Source organism: Aphelocoma coerulescens, chromosome 13, assembly GCF_041296385.1.
Source record: "Aphelocoma coerulescens isolate FSJ_1873_10779 chromosome 13, UR_Acoe_1.0, whole genome shotgun sequence".
In the NCBI taxonomy this organism is placed as follows: Eukaryota; Metazoa; Chordata; class Aves; order Passeriformes; family Corvidae; genus Aphelocoma; species Aphelocoma coerulescens.
Genome location: NC_091027.1, coordinates 17132658 through 17155716, shown reverse-complemented (window position 1 = coordinate 17155716; position 23059 = coordinate 17132658). Strand labels below are relative to the sequence as shown.

The following is a 23059-nucleotide window of genomic DNA, read 5'->3' as shown; positions in this document are numbered from 1 at the left end:
TCCGCCGCCGCCGCCGCCGCCTGCTGATGAGTTTCTCACTCCCGCTCCGGCTCCGTACCCGCCTCTCCGCTCCCCGCCGCCACCGCCGCCCCCTGCACCTCTGAGCAGCACTGCTCCTCAGAACGGGGATGATCGCAGAATGCCTGCCCGCCCAGCCCGGAATCCAGCGATCTACTGAGCGATCCGGTCTGCAGCGGGCGGGGCTGCAGAGCTCCGAGCTTCCTCTCGCTCTTCTCGGTCAACAGCGGCGCCCGCAGCCTCCTGCCCGCACTGCAGGCACCGAGCGCTGCCGAGCAATGCCCGCCCTGCTTTGCCCACGGGAAGCTCGCGGGAATGGGACAGTACTCTCGGAGACGTGCGGTCCCACCCATCGGGAACCTCCCGCCTCGGCTTTTCTACAGCCGATCTCTTCTTTGATCACCCAGCTGATCACTAGACACAATTAATACGCCTTCTGAGGTTGTGGTATTCCTACAGCACTGGAAAATTTTTCCTAAAACTGATAAAATATAATGTTCTTCGAATATGGCATGCAGAGTATTACTAATATTATTTCATTAGACTCCGAAGCACAATCTCCTTCCTGCAACTGCACAGCTTTTTAGACCTTCAAGGATTTTTTCCTCAGCCATTCCGTGGTTAAAACAGTGCCATGTATGATCTGAAATACTTAGGAATAGTCGAAATGCTCTCTTCCTGCATTCCGCAGTACAGGGACCACCCTAAAATTTTGGACCTTCTTCTATTGAAGCTGCACATCTGAGGTTGCTCTGACCACCCTGACTTCTCCCCATTCTCCAGGCACCACTTCAGACGTGTTCCTTAGAGCTTTACACCCTAGGGGCTGCGCTTACGCCTAGTTCTCCTATGTAGAGTAACTCAGAAGCAGAGAGCAATGAGCCATAAAATAATAAAATCAGTAATGCCAGAAAAGACCTCCTACGTGAACAAGTCCATGCATTCTCGCTTGGGGGGTAATTTCAGAACACTAAAAAACCCAAAAGAAAACAAAATACCAAAACATAACTTAAAGAAAAGTTGTCAGGTATACGATAAGGAAAGAGGAATAAAATACTAAAAGGATGCTTTGAAATTCACAACACAAGGATTTGGAGTCGGTTTGTGTATGGTGTTTTTTTTGTTTGTTTCTTTGTTTCTTTGTTTACTTTGTTTAAGGTTTATGGTTGATTTTTTGGTTTTTTTCTTTCTTCGTTTCTTTTTACTTTTGAAATGCTAAATTATTCTGTCCAGGTGGTGTAAACATTTCTATGGCACCTTTTCCTTAAAAGATGTGAGCCATAAGGCAGAAGTATAAATTATCTATTCAGGGAGCTACACGCAAATTTCCTTTGATACTACAATATTTAAACAACATTTAGCAACGGCCCTTTTTTCTAATTATCTATCAGGTTTGATTACACTACCCTGAAAAACAACAGTCAACAAGGCAAACTAGCGTAATTTTCAAAATTCCAAAATGATGAAGACGAAATCGTATTGCTACGCTTATTTTCTCACAGGAATTTAATAAAACCTTCAGATGAAGAGAAATAAGACCTTCACCAAAACTGAAGAGGCAGGAAGTGCCATATCGCATGGGCTGCAGCCAAAGTAGAGAGGGGAAATAATTATTTCATGCATCGTGGAATTATGAAACGGAAATCACCATCGCAGCAAAGAACGAAACCAAAAAGCCTTCTTCCGCCAGCACGGTCATAGGAAAGGCTCAGTGAAAATCAGCGTGTGAAATTACAGACCTGCGGTGGGTCAGATTCGGTGGGCTGCTCTCCCACGACCAGGTTGCCGCTCGGGCTCGGCTTCTCGCAGGAATCCCCGCCCAGAAGCTCCTCCGCAGACAGGATGGGCACCGGCGGCGGCGGCCAAGCGGCCTCGGGCACGGCGCGCGCCGGCGCCGCCACGCACAGGTTGTAGGAGTAGGGCAAGGTGCCCTCGCAGAAGTCGGCCGGGAAGGCGGCGCCGGCCACCGAGAAGCGCTGCGCGCCCAGGCAGCGCAGCACGGCGGGCGGCCCGGCCCGCCGCAGCCGCGCCAGCACGGCCAGCGCCACGCTCAGCACCAAGAGCGCCGACAGCAGCGCCAGCGCCAGCACCAGGTAGAACTGCAGCTCGCCCGCCGGCGCCTCGGCGCCCGCCGCCCGCTCGCTCAGCTCCGGCAGCGCCTCCTGCAAGCTCTCGGCCAGCACCACGTGCAGCGTGGCCGTGGCCGACAGCGCCGGCTGCCCGTGGTCCTTCACCACGGCCACCACGCGCTGCTTGGCCGCGTCCCTCTCGGACACGGCGCGCGCCGTGCGCACCTCGCCGCTGTGCAGCCCCACGCGGAACAGCGCCGGCTCCGACGCCTGCACCAGCTCGTACGACAGCCACGCGTTGCGCCCCGCGTCCGCGTCCACCGCCACCACCTTGGCCACCAGGTAGCCGGCCTCGGCCGAGCGCGGAACCACCTCGAACGCCGCCGCCGCCGCCGCCGGGGCCGCGCCTCCCGCCGCCGCGCCACCCGCCCCCGCCGCCGGCCACAGCACCCTCGGCGCGTTGTCGTTGCGGTCCAGCACGAACACGCGCACCGTGGCCGTCGAGCTGCGCGCCGGCGAGCCGCCGTCCTGCGCCCGCACCGCCACCGCGAACTCGCGGCACTGCTCGTAGTCCAAGGAGCGCTGCGCGTACAGCGCGCCGCTCCGCGCCTCCACCGACACCAGCGCCGCCGCGCCCGCCGCGCCCGCGCTGCCGCCCGCCAGCCAGTAGCTCACGCGCCCGTTGGCGCCCGCGTCCGCGTCCCGCGCCTGCACGCGCACCACCAGCGCGCCCGCCGCGTTGTTCTCCGACACGTAGGCGCTGTACGCCGCCTCCTCGAACACCGGCGCGTTGTCGTTCACGTCCGACACCTCCAGCACCAGCTCCGTGCTGCTCCGCAGCGCCGGCCGGCCCCGGTCCCGGGCCACCACCGTCACGCGGTGCTCGGACGCCTCCTCGCGGTCCAGCGCGCTCGCCGTCACCACCTTGTACGAGCCGCCCGAAGACGCCACGATCGACAGCGGCGCCTCGCCCGACAGCTCGCACGACACCTGACCGTTCTCGCCGGAGTCTCTGTCCCGCACTTTTAGCACGGCCACCACGGTACCGGTCGGTGCGTCCTCGGGCACGGGGCTCGAGAGGGACAGAATGGTGACCTCTGGTGGGTTGTCGTTCTCGTCTGTGATGTCTATTTGCACTTCGCAGTGATCGGTGAGCCCACCCCCGTCCCTCGCCTCGAGACCGAAGATGTATTTACTCTGTTCCTCGTAATCGAGGGTACCCGCTGTCCTAATCTCGCCACTCTCGGCGTCGAATGCAAATAACGCGCGGACGTCTTCCGGGACGTTGCCGAAGGAGTAGGAGACCCGCCCGTTGGTGCCCGCGTCCGCATCTGTCGCCTGTACCTGCAGCACCAGCGACCCCACCGGCAGATTCTCAGCCACTCGAGCCTCATAGATCCTTTTGCTGAACACGGGCGGGTTGTCATTTGCGTCAGTGACGTTGACCCGAACCTGGACAGTCCCGGACCTCGCGGGGTCCCCACCATCCACTGCCGTCAGCACCAGATCAATGGAACTCTGCTTCTCTCGGTCCAAAGCTCTCTCTAGCACTAATTCCGGCTGCTTTTTTCCTCCCGGCATCTCCCTCATGGCCAGAGAGAAGGACGGGTTGCTGGTCAGTTGGTAAGTCAGCAGCGAGTTGCTTCCTGCGTCTGCATCTCGAGCCATCTCCAGGGGAAAACGAGCACCGGGGGGAGTCCATTCACCGATCTCGAGATCCAGAGCAGCCTTGCTGAAAGCCGGCGAGTTGTCATTCACGTCTTCGATGGACACTTCAACGTGGAAAACGTTCAGAGGGTTGTGCACCAGTGCCTCGAAGCTGACAGAGCAGGACGCCGACTTGCCACACATCTCCTCCCGATCCAGTCTCTCATTCACGTACAGGTTCCCGTTTTCCTCGCTCACCGTGAAGTATTGCTTCTCCTCGCTCAGCCGCAGCTTGCGCGCCGGCAGCTCGTCCGCGCTGAGCCCCAGGTCCCGCGCCAGCGGCCCCACGAGCGAGCCTCTGCCCAGCTCCTCGGCGATGGAGTAGCGGAGCCGCTCCGCCGCCGCCCGGCCCCACAGGCACAGCAGCAGCGCGGGCAGCAGCGCTCGCCCACAGCCCGCAGCGCGCCTCTGCCGCCGCCTCACCGCCATTCTCGCTCGCCGCCGCTCGCCGCGCTCCTGCCTCCTGCCGCTGCCCTGCCTCCCTTCCAGCCGCTCTCGCCACACAGCGCACGGGCCGCCGCAGCGCAGCGAGCCCGCTCTGCCCGCCTCGGACGCCGCTGCTCCCCGCCCAGCGCCGTCTCTCGCCGCCGCCGCCGCCGCTGCTGCCCGTGCCGCTGCCGCTCTGGCCGGCGCCGGGCGAGCGAGCAGCCTGCGGGGGCAGGACGCGGCGGCGGCGGCGGCTCCAGCACCGCTCCTTGGCGGCCAACAGCGGCACCCGGAGGCGCCGCCACGCCACTGCAGCCGCCCGATGGCCGCGCTCAAGGGGGCCCGGCTTTGCGCGGGGCTCAGGGGCTGCGCCGGAGCTGGGGTCTCTCCTCGATTGGAAGCAGCAAGAGCAGTAGCCCTAGCTTAATTCGACTCCAAACCGTTTGTATCTCAAATGCTCTATCGGGTGCTTTTGGGTCCTCCTTTTGAGTCACATTGAAAGTCAGAAGCAAATATTCATGGCAGGGCAGTAAAGAATGGAATTCACCTGGTCTTAAATCATGGCACACCTATAGCAGCAAGAAACGATATTATATGAAAGACTTCAAGAGCATTTTAGCACTAGGTCAGGTGTCCTAAATTTTCCTTTCTTTACTTGGGACTAATTAACCCGAGGAATAGATCAGGCTAAAGCAATGTAACCGTCTCTATGGGAAGACAACAACAGAAGCAGAACAACATTAACTCTTTTGTTTCTGATTCATGAAAGTTCTTTCAGTGGCATCTCCATTTCTTAGGGCCTCACAGTGGGAAAGTGCAAAGCAATGTTGAGTTCTTCATAGATTCAAACAATATTTTCAGTTGGAAGTGTTCCTTAAAGGTCACTGAATCCACACCTCTGCCATCAGCAGGAACATTTTCTGCTAGACTTGAACAATGGAGGCGTATCCATAACTTCTCTTGGCAATATGTTCCATTTTCTTACAACCCACACTGTCAACCTTTCTCCTAATCAAAGTCTCACCTTCTTCACTTTAAAACACTTGTCCGCTGTCCTATGACCACCAGCCCTGGTAAAAAGAGCTCTCTCCATCTTTCCTATGAGCTTATTTAGAAATTGAAACAGCAAAAATAATTTGAAAACTATACACAGAGTCATCTTTTCTCTATGCTTAAAGACCTAACTCCTTCAGTCCTCCTGCATAGCGGAGATGTTTCACCCTCAGATCATTTTCATGATCCTTCTGGGGACTCTACCATGTCCATTTCAGATACTGGCCCAAGATCTGCATGCAGTCTACGGTCTCACAAAAGGAGTTAAGCTGCGGGAAGGACCTCTCTCGACCTGCTGGTCAGAGTACTTGCTGTGCAGTGCAGGATACAATTTGAGCAGCAGGGGCCCATTGCCAGCCCATGTCCCATCTCACCACCCACCAATAACCCAAAGCACTTCTCTGCAAAGCTGTTCCCTTTCTCCTACTCCCTGCTGTAACTGGGGATTGCCCTATCCCAGCTGCAGGACCTCGCTCTTGGCCGTGTTCAACTTGCTGATATTTGCAGGAGGCCACTTCTCCAGCCTATCCCTCCTTGGCATCTCTGCACTCTCGTGAATCATCTCAAATTGGTGTCAGCTGCACATTTGCTGAAGGTGCACTCAATCCCATTGTCTGTGAAGGTACTGAGCAGTACTGGTCCCAGTAAGGACCCCTGAGGGACCACACCAGTTACTGCTTTCCACCTGGACATTGAGCCACTGTCTACAACACTTTGGAGGTGACCATCCAGCCTGTTCCTCAGCCATTTAACAGCCTCCAGGTGCATGCCCAGCACGTTCCTCTGGGCGATGACCTGGGGGACGCTGCACACGTTCTCCCACTGGTCCCTGGTCTGTTCATGGAAACCTTGGCTGGGCTGGGTGGCCACTCTGCACTTTGAGGACTGCAGCAGAGATGCTTCTGCATTATTACACTACAGACAAAATGTTCCTGCATGAACACGCACGTGTTTATGAAACCTTTCCCCTTTACAGCTGTAAACATCACAGGTGTGTGTGGGAACTGCACCTGCACTCGGACAACTGGCACAGATGTGACCTTCCACGTAAGGTCAGACACACTGAGGTTGAGCTCATGACAGCAAGCAATGCAAGAGTTAGAAACACATAGAAATGAACAGATGCAATAACATTTCGTGGGTCTCACTTGCTCTACAGAAGCAACTGAAATCACACTGTACTCCATCAGGCACAGGTTTGTGTTATCTATGACATATGACAAGCAAGGCAATGACCGAGTTATTCTACAGCCTCACACACAGAGCTCTCCTGTCTTCTTTTCCTTCTACACCATGCAACTAGAAAGTTTTGCTTGTGGCCACATCCTTACTGGTCAAATTTATCATGAGATGATAATGCACTACAATCACACCAGAAGGGAGGTACCTTTATCTGCTCACCACCATTCGGAGAGGGAAATGAAGGATTCTAAAGCACACAAATGATAAACAACCAAATGAGTCATCCAACAGAGAATGGCTCATCAAACCATTGCCTTAGAGGGAAGCTCCTCCCCGTCTTTATCACATGTACTTTTCCACAGAGATGCAGCGTCTACTAAAGTCATATTTACATCTATTTCTCCCAACAATAACAGAACACAAAGTCACTCTCATATCTCCTGCCTTCCATGCCCACTGGAGCAAGAGACATTAACACATGACACATTGCTAAGATAAGATAAGTTGTGGATAATAGTAAGTAAACGCACAGACTGAGTAAATCGGGGAAAAACAAAACAAGAAACCAAAACAAAACACCCCAAAAATAAATCAGATAAGGCAAGGAAGCATTAGAAGAGAAAAAATACTCAGAGGTGCTCATGGTGAAGTCTTCTCAGCCTTAATTACAGGCATTGAAATTCATCCCTGATGGCACCTGGAAGTCACTGAGGTCTTAAACTCTAAGGGTGACCCTAAAGACTTACACTGGACTACAGGATAGGGGGTACATGGGAAGAATTAGTCCTCTCCTCAGCAAGCTTTTTCTACTGTGTGGCCTGCTCACCTTGCACAATCATCAAACTATCATTTCAAACAACTTCTCACTGGCCTCTTTCTCAAGGTAAATCTTCTGACAAATGACAACAGATCCTCTTACTGCTTCTGCTTCTTCCTATTCCCCCGCCAAACACAATTCTTTCCTCGGTGGCTGAAGCAAGGATGTGCTGAAAGAAACCAGTCCCTGTTTCAAATTTTAAAATGCTGACCAGAATTGTCAAAATGAACTGCAACCTTCCAGGAAACAAAGCCCTGAAAGAAAATATAATTCCAACTGTTTAGAAACTCCACATCACAATGTTATATAGAGATTAGAGATACAGATGGATAATGGAGGTTTCACACATGATTAATAAGCTGTTTTACCCATGAATCATGGTTCTACATGAACACTTACTGTGCAAAACTTTATTGTTGGAGGACTGTCATTGTCTTTCATGACAGAGAAACCAGGATCAGAACAGAACAGAAATGGCACTGGCTGTAGCACCAAGCATAAAATCAAACCATTCCTCAGTCAAATCCACACTGATCCACCGATTTTCCTGGCACAAAACTGAGCTCTCACCCTCCTCACTCTGCATTCACAGCCTCTACTTTCAACATCAACATCTACCAAAATTTTGGCTGTATGTCAGCCACAGAAAAAATAGTGTCTCAGGGAAACATGTATTTATGAAGTTATATTTCTTCAATGAAATGTTCAAGATCAGGCTGGGTGGGGCTCAGAGCAACTTGGTCTGGTGGAAGGTGTCCCTGACCATGGCAGAGGACTTGGAATGACATGATCTTTAAGGTCCTTTCCAACACAAACCAATCTATGATTCTGTGTTTCTATGATTCTATGTACAGCTTCAAGGAATGGATGGGAAATACTGTTCCTGCTTGACAATTACAAGACATGTTTTGAAGTTTGCAGAATTGCCAGGCACAATGAGGAACAACTTTACTCCCTGACAAAATAATAAGCAAACAAACAAACAATCCAACCCAAACCATAGAAATCATCCCAAAAACTTAAATAACCAAGCCAAGAATGGGAAAACAGCAGAAGAGTAGCAATCAGGGCCTCACATTTCAGATTGTGTCAGCTGTAGTGTGTACAAAGTACACTAGACTGTAACTAGTACACAGGAGGCTCACACAGGAGCTCACAACAGACCCCAGACAGTCATTTCCTTGGATAGTAAGATAAGGAAAAAGCTTGGGACCACAGCTGTGGGCCTCATCTAACTACTAGGACAAATTGAACTTTACACAATTCAGTCATCCATTTCAAACTATACCACAAGGAACTCCGGCACCGGCCCTGTCTCTGGATAGACAGACTTCTTCTCTCTGTCCAAACACAACAGGAAAGCAAATTTTGCACACAGACATCATTAGCAGAAAAGTTGTGTGCACAGCTTCTCTGATCCCGAGCATCACAACTAAGATTAGTCTGTTCCTCCCACTTATTTGAACAAATGTAAAATGTTATATAGGCCATAAATCATTACCAGCTCTGTCAAAGACACAGTCATCTAAGATTCAGCTCAAAGACAACATCAGCATTCTTCAGCACATGGACTCCTCACAACACGTGGGACTACCACTGTCTTTGCAAAAGAACGTGGAACCCAAACTAGGCCGTTTGAGTCCAAACCATGCAACATAAAACCATAAGACTCCTCCTGACTCATTTTCATAAGGTCAGCAATAACTCTGGGAATCAACAAAACACATGCCATGTCTCCACCAGTACCTCCTCACACACCACACACCCAACACTCCCCTCTAACCCTTCACAGCTCACATGGTTATCGTAGATCTTCAGAATTCAGAGAGACTCCACCAAAAGAAAAGGTGGAGACAACATCTCAGACAACATCCCATTGCCACGGATAATATTTAACTTCTCACCCTGTCCATGTGACAAGAAAAAGCATTTATTACAGAGACATTCTAAAGAAGCATGTCTATGAAAGTCTTTCCACCTGTAAACATGAAAGAACCATCTTCAGAGCATCAGAAGAGTGAGACAGGAAGTTAACACCTGCAGAACCAAAGAGTTCACAACACTTCTGGATTATATAACTAAGAAGAGGTGATTAACTCCATTGTTTACTATGCACTGAATACACAATTTGCTCTTCCCAAAGCTCCCATATAGCATCTTTCATAAGTACAGAATACTTAGTGAAAACCTCCCAGGGTTCTCCATGCAGCTGGATTACATATCTTCTACCTAAATATTTTTGGAAGGAAAAACTCACATTGCTTGATACTTGAGAGGGGAACTGGACAGGGAACAGAGGAAAACATTCCTTTGAGTCTTTCAGCAGACATTCATGCACGGCTGACAGGACTCACATCTCCAACCCTTCACATCATCCTTGCTGTTCTTTCACCCATATATCTTAAAAACACATGGCAGTGAAGGCCCCATTCCCCAGACCTTTATTCTTCACACCACTGACTTCACACAGCTCTCTTTACATCTCTGTCCTATGGAAGATACATTTGCCTGCTCTCTCAAGTTCTCTGAAGAGAATTCATAGATGTCAAAGGAAAAGCTGAGCAGAGAGACCCTCCTTCCTCCAAGAGAGACTGAGTCAGTGAATATCTGCACAGGGGGAACTATGCCCACCTGATATCTCCTACTGCACCTTGAATCTCTCCCTTCCCATTCAGGCAATTCTCTTGCCATACTAAATATTTTACAGCCAAGGTTCATCCAGCTTCCTCTGACATAGCTCTACCTTAAAAACCAAGAGATCACCAAAGCTGTCCTGCCATTTGCTCCTGTATTTCTTCCTCCATATACAGCCACCCACAGGCTTTTTCAACAGTCACAACTTTCAAGAGGATCCCCCATCGTCCTAACAGGCAGAAAAGCATTATCAAGGACCACTTTTTGCCCCGCCCAATTCTTTACTGGGGGTAAAGATCAAAGCATGGATGATACAAAGACATTTCCTGCTGACTTTTGCTGTGCATCCCGGAGAACATTAAAGGCTGAGAACAACGAGCAGACGAAGTTCCACACGAAGCTGACAGGGTTTTCTCCAAGACATACCCACCCTCTTCAAGCACATGTGCTATTAGGAAGACACCTGAGCCTGCTAATAACAAAAACTTGCGTTTCTTAATAACGCGATACATCCGTTCAAAAAATCTAATATTAACAAGAACATAGATTATACACAGCACAAGTGACAGACGGGGAAAATAACTGGAACCTGATAAATACCCAAACCTCCGACCTAACGAACACTCTGCAGGCAGCCCTCACCTGCCTCCTTTCACTACCTGGAAAGCTGAGGACTCACCCCACGTTCTATTAACGGCAGCAAGGGACACAAGCCTTCAGAACGAAAGTGAAGAAAGCTTTAATTTCCTTTTCTGCAAAACCCCATTTGCAAGCCATAGAACAGAGTGGGGAAAGGGAAGGGGAGCATCAGGGGAAAGCGTGGCAGAGGAAATCTGGCCAGAGAAACTCACCGAGGGAGGGGCGGGATCCGAGGGGAAGGTGCCGGCAATATCCTCCTGCCCGAGCAGCGGCGCGGGCTCGTCGGGCGGCGGCCGGGCCGGCAGGGTGTCGCAGCAGCTGGCGCCCGAGAAGCGCAGCTGGCTCTTGCGCGAGTCGGCCGTGAGCGACACCTCGTGCGAGTAGGACTGCAGGAAGGCGCGCACGCCGTCGATGCCCACGAAGTGCGAGACCGGCACGCCGCGCAAGACGCCGCTGTCGGCCGCCAGCAGCTGCTCGCGGCGCCAGCGGCGCAGGCGCAGCGCCAGCAGCAGCAGCAGGAAGGCGACGAACAGGCAGGACACGGCGGCCACGGCCAGCACGAGCCAGCGCGTCAGGCTGCCGGCCGGCTCGCCCGGCGCCGCCGCCTCGGCCGCGCTGCCCAGCTCGGCCAGCAGCTCGGCCACGCTCTCGGCCAGCACCACGCTCAGCGTGGCCGTGGCCGACAGCGCCGGCCGCCCGTGGTCCTTCACCACCACCACCAGGCTCTGCCGCGCCGCGTCGCGGGCCAGCGGGAAGCGCGCCGTGCGCACCTCGCCGCTGTGCAGCCCCACGCGGAACAGCCCCGGCTCCGTCGCCTTGGCCAGCTCGTAGGACAGCCACGCGTTCTGCCCCGCGTCCGCGTCCACCGCCACCACCTTGGCCACCAGCGCGCCGGGCTCCGACGAGCGCGGCGCCAGCTCCACGCCCGACCAGCCCCCGCCCGACGCCACGGGCGGAGCCGCGGGCGGGTACAGCACCTGCGGCGCGTTGTCGTTCTCGTCCACGATCAGCAGCCGCACCGACACGTTGCTGCTCAGCGCCGGCGCGCCGCCGTCCTCCGCACGCACCCACAGCTCCAGCTCGCGCACCTCCTCGTAGTCGAAGGAGCGCAGCGCGTACAGCGCGCCCGTCTCCGCCTGCACCGACACGTACGACGACAGCGGCGCGCCCCGCACCCGCCCCTCCCACAGCCGGTACCGCACGCGCGCGTTCTGCCCCCAGTCCGCGTCCGTCGCGCGCACCGTCAGCACCAGCGCGCCCGCCGCGTTGTTCTCCGCCAGCCGCGCGCTGTAGCGCTCCTGCGCGAACACCGGCGCGTTGTCGTTCACGTCCAGCACCCGCAGCGCCAGTACCGCGCTGCTCTGCAGCGCCGGCGACCCGCCGTCGGCCGCCCGCACCGTCACGTTGTACTCCGACACCTGCTCCCGGTCCAGCTCTCTCGCTGTCACCACACGGTAATAGTCCTCGTAGGATTTCTCCAGCCGGAACGGGACGTCCTCATCGAGCGAGCAGCGCACGGCGCCGTTGGCCCCCGAGTCACGATCCTGCACGTGCAGCAGGGCTACAACAGTCCCTGACGGGGCGTCCTCAGAGATCTCATTTAGCGTCGACGACACTGTCAGTTTGGGCGCGTTGTCGTTCACATCTGTTATGGTAACGACAAACTTCGCCGTGTCAAAAAGACCTCCCCCATCATGTGCTTGCACCTCCAGTTCATAGTGATCGTCTTCCTCGAAGTCCAGGCTCTGCAACAGGCTTATCGCACCCGTCTCAGAGTCCAGCTGGAAAATCTGTGAGGCTTTCTCTGTGATTTTCTTAATCGAGTATTCCACGTGTCCGTACAGCCCCTCATCGGCATCCGTAGCAACGACGGTAACGAGGGTGTAGCCCACGGGCACGTCCTCGGGCACACGCACCGTGTACTCCGCCTGGCTGAACACGGGCGCGTTGTCGTTTACGTCAACAACCTTCACGCGAATCCGAGCCGTGCCCGTCCGTGCCGGATCGCCGCCGTCGATCGCCCTCAGCACCAGCTCGTGAAACGCTGCCTCCTCCCGGTCCAGCGCTTTGGCCAGCACCAGCTCGGGACGCTGATCGCCGCCGGGGCCCGCCTGCACGGCCAGCGAGAAGTGCTCGTCGCCGCTCAGCTCGTAGCTCTGCAGGGAATTCTGGCCCGAGTCTGGATCGTGAGCGTCTGGCAGGGGAAACCGCGACCCCGGGGCTGTTGCCTCGCTCATTTTCAGCTCCGTTTCTGTCTCTCGGAAGCTCGGAGCGTTGTCGTTAATGTCCCTGATTTCCACTACGATTCCGTAAACCTTCATTTCCCCTTCCACTATCAGCTCACAGCGCAGCACGCATTGGTGCACACTCTCGCACAGCTGCTCTCTGTCGATCCTCTCCGCCGTCACTAAATGTCCCGTCTTCCCGTGCACAGCGAAATACTGCGTCCTACCTTTGTCCAAGATGTGGACGCCGCGTTCGTTGATCTCCGGCAGCTGCAGCCCCAGGTCCTTGGCCACGTCGCCCACGAACGAGCCCTTGGGCATCTCCTCGGGCACCGAGTAGCGCAGCTGCCCCCACGCCGCCTCCCACGCTGCCAGCAGGACGGCCCAGAGCAGAGCTCGCTGCCGCCGGCCCCAGCGCCTCCCCGCCGCGCACATCTCCGCCGCGGCACCGCCGATCCAACTCCCGCTCCTACTCAATGCTCTCAGCTTCTGCACCGAGCCGCAGTGGCTGGTCAGTCCGCTCGGCTGCAGAACGGATCAGCACCGCGGGGACGATCGTGGGCTGCAGGGCCGGACAGGGAGCGAGCAGCCGAGCTAGCGAGCCGATCCGCAGCGGGCGGGGCTGCCGGTAGCTTTCCGAGCTTCCTCTCGCTCCTCTCGGTCAACAGCGGCGCCCGCAGCCTCCTGCCCGCACTGCAGGCACCGAGCGCTGCCGAGCAATGCCCGCCCTGCCTTGCTCCGTGCAGGGAACAGTCGCCACGGAGACTTCGCTTTTCGTCCAGCGCGGATCTCCTGCCTCGGCTTTTCTGCAGCCGATCTCTGCTTTATTCCTCCAGGGTATCACGATAGGGAGGAAGGCAGAGTCATCCCGTGGGCGTGGTTCTTCTACCGCACGGGATACTAATCATTTACTCATGTCGATACACGCAAATTAAACCCATTTTTCTTATTTTACCCTCTAGTTTCTTGTTAGTCTTATACTTTTTGTTCAAAAGCATCTTCAACAGGCTCTCAGAGAGAAAACGGGAAGATCCCGCCTGTCAAAAAACCAGAGCTACCAGGTTCATTAACACAAGCAGGACGGTAGCAATTGCATGCTTCTTGAAGTCTGGGGACTAATTATTACAGAATTCAATTTTAGGTACAAATAAAGATGCAGCTAAAATTCCCAAAAGAAAGTTTCAGGACTTCGAATATTTGGTATCCCTTCCTAAGGTAAACCTAGTGTTTCCCTAGTTTACACACATTTACTTTTAATCAAGTCATTCTAGGTTTCCTTTTCTCTGAAATCGATGCGTAAACACTGAAGCTCGTTGGTAAACTATTCATCTAAGTATTTCTTAATGACATTGATATGCTACGTTTTCAAGAAAAGAATTATAGAACCGTAGAACAAAAGTACAGCTGGGCTCTCGAAACTCTGTTGACCACAGAACACAGTTAATAATATTTATATTATTATAATAATATAAGTGTGCAAATGTGCTTGATTCAAGTGCCTAAACCGTCGTTTGATATTTGATCCTTTTGTATCTCAGATGTCTATCCGTAAACAGAATTGAAAAAAATTTGCCGTTCTCGGTATACCCGAGCTCTTCTAAAACCCTCAAACTCACTGTGTAAAGAGGATAGAAAAACAAAAATCTCTGAAACAGAAATCATTCAACACTCTCACCAGTGTATAAAATAAAGATCATAAAGAGCAAAACAGAGGGAACTGCCAGCCAGGATGCAAAAAGGAAACCAACTAGGACCACTACTGCATTTCCCAAAAACGAGCGACAATCTCTTTTTTTCACTCAGGATGGAGAACGGAACTTTCCACATTCTTTCCTTTCTGAATCTAATAGGGACAACAGAAATTTTAACGAACGGGTTTGTGTAAAGCTATACACCAATTCCAAGCACACCCTTTCTGAACAAATCAATCAGGAAAGAAAACGCTCCAACACAAGGTGTCACTACTTTTCTCTTTTTCCCCGACTCCCTCATGCAGAACCCGTCGTTCTCCTTCCACAGAATACGGATCTACTTTCAATATTGCTAACACGTTCTAATTTATAGAGCTCAAGTGCTGAAGACAAAACGTCTCCACTGAAGTTGAACCTGTGAAGAAGGAAGAACCAAGTGCTTCCTGCTCCCCACAGACTGGGATTAGCTTTTTCCTCAATTCAGTGCTTCACGGAGAGAGAAATGTGCAACTCACGAAAACATGACCACGGGAAACAAGGACGAACACAGCTACTAGCTCAAGAGGGAGCAACAGTCAAAGCATTTCAGCTAAAAAAGAAGCTGTTACCAAAGAATATCAAACATTTCCGCCGCTACACGGACAAAGATGAGGGTCCCCCACAGAAACCACCCAGAAAAAAACAGGGGAACGGGGACGACGTGCCGGAAAGCCTCAAAAACAGAAGGAGCACGGGGCTTTACAGACCTGTGGTGCATCGGCAATGGCGGGAGGCTCTCGAACATCGTTGCTGCTGTTCGGGCTCGGCTTCTGGCAGGAATCCCCGCCCAGAAGCTCCTCCGCAGACAGGATGGGCACCGGCGGCGGCGGCCAAGCGGCCTCGGGCACGGCGCGCGCCGGCGCCGCCACGCACAGGTTGTAGGAGTAGGGCAAGGTGCCCTCGCAGAAGTCGGCCGGGAAGGCGGCGCCGGCCACCGAGAAGCGCTGCGCGCCCAGGCAGCGCAGCACGGCGGGCGGCCCGGCCCGCCGCAGCCGCGCCAGCACGGCCAGCGCCACGCTCAGCACCAAAAGCGCCGACAGCAGCGCCAGCGCCAGCACCAGGTAGAACTGCAGCTCGCCCGCCGGCGCCTCGGCGCCCGCCGCCCGCTCGCTCAGCTCCGGCAGCGCCTCCTGCAAGCTCTCGGCCAGCACCACGTGCAGCGTGGCCGTGGCCGACAGCGCCGGCTGCCCGTGGTCCTTCACCACGGCCACCACGCGCTGCTTGGCCGCGTCCCTCTCGGACACGGCGCGCGCCGTGCGCACCTCGCCGCTGTGCAGCCCCACGCGGAACAGCGCCGGCTCCGACGCCTGCACCAGCTCGTACGACAGCCACGCGTTGCGCCCCGCGTCCGCGTCCACCGCCACCACCTTGGCCACCAGGTAGCCGGCCTCGGCCGAGCGCGGAACCACCTCGAACGCCGCCGCCGCCGCCGCCGGGGCCGCGCCTCCCGCCGCCGCGCCACCCGCCCCCGCCGCCGGCCACAGCACCCTCGGCGCGTTGTCGTTGCGGTCCAGCACGAACACGCGCACCGTGGCCGTCGAGCTGCGCGCCGGCGAGCCGCCGTCCTGCGCCCGCACCGCCACCGCGAACTCGCGGCACTGCTCGTAGTCCAAGGAGCGCTGCGCGTACAGCGCGCCGCTCCGCGCCTCCACCGACACCAGCGCCGCCGCGCCCGCCGCGCCCGCGCTGCCGCCCGCCAGCCAGTAGCTCACGCGCCCGTTGGCGCCCGCGTCCGCGTCCCGCGCCTGCACGCGCACCACCAGCGCGCCCGCCGCGTTGTTCTCCGACACGTAGGCGCTGTACGCCGCCTCCTCGAACACCGGCGCGTTGTCGTTCACGTCCGACACCTCCAGCACCAGCTCCGTGCTGCTCCGCAGCGCCGGCCGGCCCCGGTCCCGGGCCACCACCGTCACGCGGTGCTCGGACGCCTCCTCGCGGTCCAGCGCGCTCGCCGTCACCACCTTGTACGAGCCGCCCGAAGATGCCACGATCGACAGAGGCGCCTCGCCCGACAGCTCGCACGACACCTGACCGTTCTCGCCGGAGTCTCTGTCCCGAACTTTCAGCAGGGCCACCACGGTTCCTGTCGGCGCGTCCTCCGGGACCGGGCTCGACAGCGACAGAATGGTGATCTCGGGTGCGTTGTCATTCTCGTCCGTGATGTCTATCTGCACCTCACAGTGGTCAGTGAGCCCACCCCCGTCCGTTGCCTCCAAGCTGAAGATGTATTTACTCTTCTCCTCGAAATCGAGGGAACCCACTGTCTTGACTTCCCCGCTCTCACTGTCGATAGCAAACAACACCCTGACGGCGTCCGGGACGCTGACAAAAGAGTAGAAGACCCGCCCGTTGGAGCCCGCGTCCGCATCCGTCGCCAGCACCTGCAGCACCAGTGACCCCACCGGCAGATTCTCCGCCACACGAGCCTCGTAGATGCTTTTGCTGAACACGGGCGGGTTGTCATTTGCGTCAGTGACGTTGACTCGAACCTGGACAGTCCCAGACCTCGCGGGGTCCCCTCCATCCACTGCCATCAGCACCAGATCAAAGGAACTCTGCTTCTCTCGGTCCAAAGCTCTCTCCAGCACTAATTCCGGCAGTTTTTTTCCACCCGGTTTTTCCTTCATGGCCAGAGAGAAGGACGGGTTGCTGGTCAGTCGGTAAGTCAGCAGCGAGTTGCTTCCTGCGTCCGCATCTCGGGCCATTTCCAGGGGAAAGCGAGTACCGGGAGTGATCCATTCACCGATCTCGAGGTCCAGAGAAGCCTTGCTGAAGGCGGGGGAGTTGTCGTTCACGTCCTCAATGGTCACCTCGATGTGGAAAATGTTCAGTGGGTTGTGCACCAGCGCCTCGAAGCTGACAGAGCAGGACGCCGACTCGCCGCACATCTCCTCCCGGTCCAGCCTCTCCTTCACGTACAGGTTCCCGTTTTCCTCGCTCACCGTGAAGTATTGCTTCTCCTCGCTCAGCCGCAGCTTGCGCGCCGGCAGCTCGTCCGCGCTGAGCCCCAGGTCCCGCGCCAGCGGCCCCACGAGCGAGCCTCTGCCCAGCTCCTCGGCGATGGAGTAGCGGAGCCGCTCCGCCGCCGCCCGGCCCCACAGGCACAGCAGCAGCGCGGGCAGCAGCGCTCGCCCACAGCCCGCAGCGCGCCTCTGCCGCCGCCTCACCGCCATTCTCGCTCGCCGCCGCTCGCCGCGCTCCTGCCTCCTGCCGCCGCCCTGCCTCCCTTCCAGCCGCTCTCGCCACACAGCGCACGGGCCGCCGCAGCGCAGCGAGCCCGCTCTGCCCGCCTCGGACGCCGCTGCTCCCCGCCCAGCGCCGTCTCTCGCCGCCGCCGCCGCCGCCGCTGCTGCCCGTGCCGCTGCCGCTCTGGCCGGCGCCGGGCGAGCGAGCAGCCTGCGGGGGCAGGACGCGGCGGCGGCGGCGGCTCCAGCACCGCTCCTTGGCGGCCAACAGCGGCACCCGGAGGCGCCGCCACGCCACTGCAGCCGCCGGATGGCCGCGCTCAAGGGGGCCCGGCTTTGCGCGGGGCTCAGGGGCTTAACGTGATTTCACACGCGTTTAAACCTGAGGTGAGCTCTTTAGTGTTTTTAAGTCATCTTTTTGAGCGTCCGTGACTGTTCAGAAGCAAATATTCATGACAATAAAATAAAGAAGGGGACTCGTCTTAACATCAAGGCACAACTAATGGAACAGGAGACTCTATTACAGCTAGGGAAATCTCTAAGCACTCTGTCATGTATCTTCTATTCTGCTTCTCTGTTCTGGGTCGAGTTAAGCTGATGTACAGTTCAGCCTAAAGCAATGTTTTTTATCTTTATGCTAAGAATAACATTTGCTCTTTTGTTTCTGATTCACAGAACTTCTTTTGCATGTCTGTATTTGAGGGCCTGTTTATGGAAATGCAAAGCCACCATGATTCTTTTATAGACCCAAAGAATGCTCTGGGTTGAATGGATCCTTTAAAATAAGTGAATCCACTCATCAGGCATGGGCACACATATTCTTCACCCGACCAGGTTACTTAAAGGTTTGTCCAATCTCCCTTGAAACCTTCCAATGGTGGCACATCCGTAACATTTCTGGGCAACTCAGTCCAGTGCCTCACCACCCTCATTATAAAACATTTTGTCTAATCTAAACCTGAAATATATCTCATTCAATCTTTCTTATAAGCATTCTTTATAAATTGAAAAGACATGATAAATTCTACTCAAAGCTTTCTTTTCTCAAGCTAAAGGATTGAGTTTTGTCAGAGCTTCTTCATGGCAGAGAAGTTCCAGTTCTTTGACAATCTATGTGGTCAAAGTAGTGTAGAGGGAGAGAACCACCTCTTCCTGCTGGTCACACTACTTGTTATGCAACCCTAGACGCAATCTGGGCAGCAGGTGGATATTGGCAGCTCGTGTCCCAGCTGTCATCCAGCAATAACCCAAAGCACTTCTCTGCAAGGCTGCTCTCACTCCCCCAATCTCTACTGAAACCGAGGATTGCCCTGACCCATGTGCAGGACCTTTCACTTGGCCTTCTTGAACTTCATGAAGCTCACATGGGTCCACTCCTCCAGCTTGTCCATGTCTCTCGAAATATCCTCCATGCCCTCTCACCAATCAACTCAGCCTGGTGTCAGCAGCACATTTGCTGCAGGTGTGCTTGACCCCATTGTCTATGAAGGTACTAAATAGCATTGATCCCAGTACAGACACCACACATCACCGATTTCCCCTGGACACCAAGCCATTGTTTAACTTTTTGGAAGTGACTATCCAGCCTGTTCCTCAGCCATTTAACAGCCTCCAGATGAGTGTCCAGCATGTTCTGGGCGATTGTGTGGGAGACACTGTCCACGTTCTCCCACTGGTCCCTGGTCTGTTCACGGAAACCTTGGCTGGGCTGGGTGGCCACTCTGCACTTTGAGGACTGCAGCAGAGATGCTTCTGCATTATTACACTACAGACAAAATGTTCCTGCATGAACACGCACGTGTTTATGAAACCTTTCCCCTTTACAGCTGTAAACATCACAGGTGTGTGTGGGAACTGCACCTGCACTCGGACAACTGGCACAGATGTGACCTTCCACGTAAGGTCAGACACTCTGGGGTTGAGCTCATGACAACAAACAAAACAAGAGTTAGAAACATATGGAAACGTACAGATGAGGTGCAACAACATTTTGTAGGCCACAAGGAGCAAAAGCAATTCCAATTCCATGGCCCTCCATCAGGCACAAGCATGTGCTAAGTGCAACACATAACAAGCAAGGAAATTACCATCTGCTCTTCTATAGCCTCACACACAGAGCTTCCCTGTCTTCCCTCCAATGTGGCACAGATGGTGTTTTGCTACTGCCCCTTAACATCACTGGCAAAATGTATCATGAGACAATAATGCACCATGATCACATCAAGAAGGGAGGTACATTTATCTTCTCACCACCGTTCTGAGAAGAAACGGAAGCATTCTAAAACACATGAATGATAACAAAACTAAAAGATTAGCAATCATCCAACAGAGAATGGCTTGTCTAACAAATGGCTCAGAGGAAATCTCCTGCCCTCTTTTATCACACACACTGTTCCACAGAGACACTGCTAAGGTCATGTTTACCTCCATTCTCCCTGACAGTAACAGAACTCAAAGATACCTTCACATCTCCTGCCTTTCACACCTGCTGTAGGAGAACAAGAGGCGCTAATACAGGATGCATTGCTGAATGAAGCAAGGTTGATAATTACAAGGAAACTTTCACACAAAGAAAGCCAAGAATAAAAAAAAAAAACATAAATCAGAAAATCAAGGCAAGGAAGCATTAGAAGAAAGGGGCAGTTAGTGAAATGCACCAGGAAATCTAGGAAATCTTGGTCTTCACTGCAGGCATTGGAATTCATCTCTGTGAACTCCTGGAAGTCACTGAGGCCTCAAAGTGCAAGTGCAGCCCTAAAGTCTTACACTGGACTATGTAGTAGTGGGGTTCATTACAACAAACAGTCATCAGCTCTCAGCAATTCTATTATGTGACCTCCCAAAGATAGGAAACATCTGAGGCCTTTTCCACAACCTCACCCTTCTAATTCCAACAGATTCACTTTTTCCTTTTTCTTCATATTCCTCATACAAAATTCTGTTCCCACGTGGTTGAATTACGTACTTGCTGCCAAACCACAGCCATAGTTTCAAAAGAAGAAGCACTGACCAGAAATGGGTAAAAAAGACCACGACCTTACAGGAAACAAAGACCTGAAAGTCTAATTGCAACTATGAAGAAACTCTGCCTCACTGTGTTCCTGGGAGTTACAAATGAATAATGAAATTTCAACACAGGAATTATAAGCCATTCTACACAAGCATCATGGCTCTACCTGTACAGTTTTTCAAGAAATACTTTATTGCTGGAGGACTGGCCTTTCCTTTCAGGACAGGGATACCAGGATCAAAGAAAACAGCACAGACCTCAGCAATGACCTTGGCATGAGGCCTGAAATCAAACCATTGTCCAGCCAAAGCCACAATGACCCATCGATTTTCTGCATTCAGCTCCAGTTTCTTGGTCTCCTGGCTCTGCATTCACTTCTTCTGAGTCATGGACAACACTCAACTTCTAACTATGTCAGCCACAGGGAAAAGAGCATTTCGTTCAGTCCCGTTTGAGGGAAACAGAAATTTAGCTGATGTCCACCTTCAAGGTATGGATGAGAACTGCTCTCCCACCTTGATAATTATAAGACATCTTTTGGTGTTTCACACAATCACAGAACCATCAAAGTTGGAAGAGATGTTCAAAGTCATCTAGTCCAGACCGGCACCACCATAATCACCCTTAAACAGTATCTCCCAGTGCCACATCCAGAGGCCTCTCAAACACTTCCAGAGACGGTGACTCCACCACTTCTCTGGACAAGTTATTCCAAGGCCTGACCAGTCTTTCAGAGAATAATGTTCAAACATCTGATCTGAACCTCCCCTGGCAAAAATTAAGGCCATTTCCTCTTGGCCTTTCACTTGAGACATGGCAGAAGAGACCAACCCCAACCTCACTACAACCTCATTTCAAGTAGTTATAGAGAGCAATGAGGTCCTCCCTGAGGCTCCTCTTTTTCAAGACTAAACAACTCCTGTTCTTCTCATAAGCTTCACCAGCTTTTATTTGTTTGCAGGATTGCCAGGCACAATGAAGTCCAGCTTTACTCCTTCACAAGAAATGAACAAAACATGAAAAGATTGAGAAACCGTCAGAAGTGCATGAACCATGGATTCACATTTCAGATCGTGTCAGCTGTAGTAGGTACACAACAAAGGAAACTGGTTTGTAAGAAGTATGCAGGATGCTCATACAGGAGCTCACACCACACACCCCAGACACAGTCATATCTTGGACCTTGAAAGCAAAAAAGCTTAGAACCACAGCTGTGGGCCTCATCTAAAAACCAGGAGAAATGGACTTTTACACCTTTCTTTTAACCACTTCACTCTCCTGCACAGACCCTGTCTCTGGACAGATGAAACTCTTTTCCCACTCCAAACACCACACAAAAGGAAAGTTATATCTGCAGACAAATTCTGTTGAAAGAAAAGCTGCGCACACAACTTCTCAGATCCCAAGCATCACAACAAAGATTATTCTGTTCCTCCCAAGAATTTGAAGAAATGTAAAATGCTATAAAGACCATAAGTTATTACCAGCTCTATTAAAGATCCAGAGATCAGAGTATCAGCCCAAAGGCAACTCCACACATGAGCTCTCTGAATGCTGGGTGACTCTATCACTCTTAACGCAAAAGGATGCTAAACCCAAAACTCAGCCATTTGAGTCCAAACCACTCAATATTAAAAAACAAACAAACAAACAAACAAAAACCAACTTCTCCTTCAGAGTTATTTTCAGAAATCCAGGTTTAAGTCCTAGGAATCAACAGAATACATGCCATGTTTCCACCAGTACCCCCTCATAGAGAGCATTCACAACAATCCCCTCAAACTCTTCACGACTCCCATGGTTACCACAGATCTTCAAATCTGGCAGAGAGACTCCACCAAAAGAAAAGTTGCTCAGATGTCTCCTTACCATGGATAATGTTTGACTTTTCACTGTGTGCAGGCACAGACAAGACCATGTATTACAGAGACATGTTAAAGAAAAATGTCTATGAAAGTATTTATCTTTCCAGCTGTAAACATGAAAGGCATGGACAGCAGAGCCAGGCAAATGCAACAGATTTGATTTTCCACACACTTGCAGAGAGAAAGAACCATCTCCAGATCATCAAAGAGCAAGGAAGGGAATAAACAGCTACAGAAAGGAAGAGATCACAACACACCCTTCTCGATCATGTAACTTAGAGTAGGTAATTAATACAGGTGTTTATTAAGTAGTGAATGCACCGACTGCTCTTCCCATAGCTCCCACATGACCTTGATCGTGAGTACAAAATTAAGCTGTAAAGTTACACAATTATGACCACCTGCAAACATATACAAAGAACTTCCCAGCGCTTTCCATACAGCCAGAATTGAACGTCTTCTTGCCAAACATTTTGGAAGGAGGACACCATATGGAATG

General features: G+C 53.2%; 1 protein-coding gene and 1 pseudogene across 1 annotated transcript in view; both read right to left on the bottom strand.

Annotated features, from left to right (window-relative positions):
* LOC138118390 (protocadherin gamma-B5-like) overlaps positions 1-13205 on the bottom strand; it is a 105149-nt gene extending 91944 nt beyond the window's left edge. Inside the window, exons 1-4 of the mRNA XM_069029322.1 lie at positions 11421-13205; positions 10758-11015; positions 5999-6188; positions 1758-4609 (exon numbers count right to left, since the gene is read on the bottom strand). Of these exons, the coding sequence (XP_068885423.1) occupies positions 1758-4609; positions 5999-6188; positions 10758-11015; positions 11421-13205 (5085 nt within the window). The remainder of the gene's footprint in view (positions 1-1757; positions 4610-5998; positions 6189-10757; positions 11016-11420) is intronic.
* A 34-nt stretch (positions 13206-13239) lies between these two features.
* On the bottom strand, positions 13240-17815 carry LOC138118389 (protocadherin gamma-B5 pseudogene; annotated as a pseudogene).
* Positions 17816-23059: the final 5244 nt, after the last annotated feature.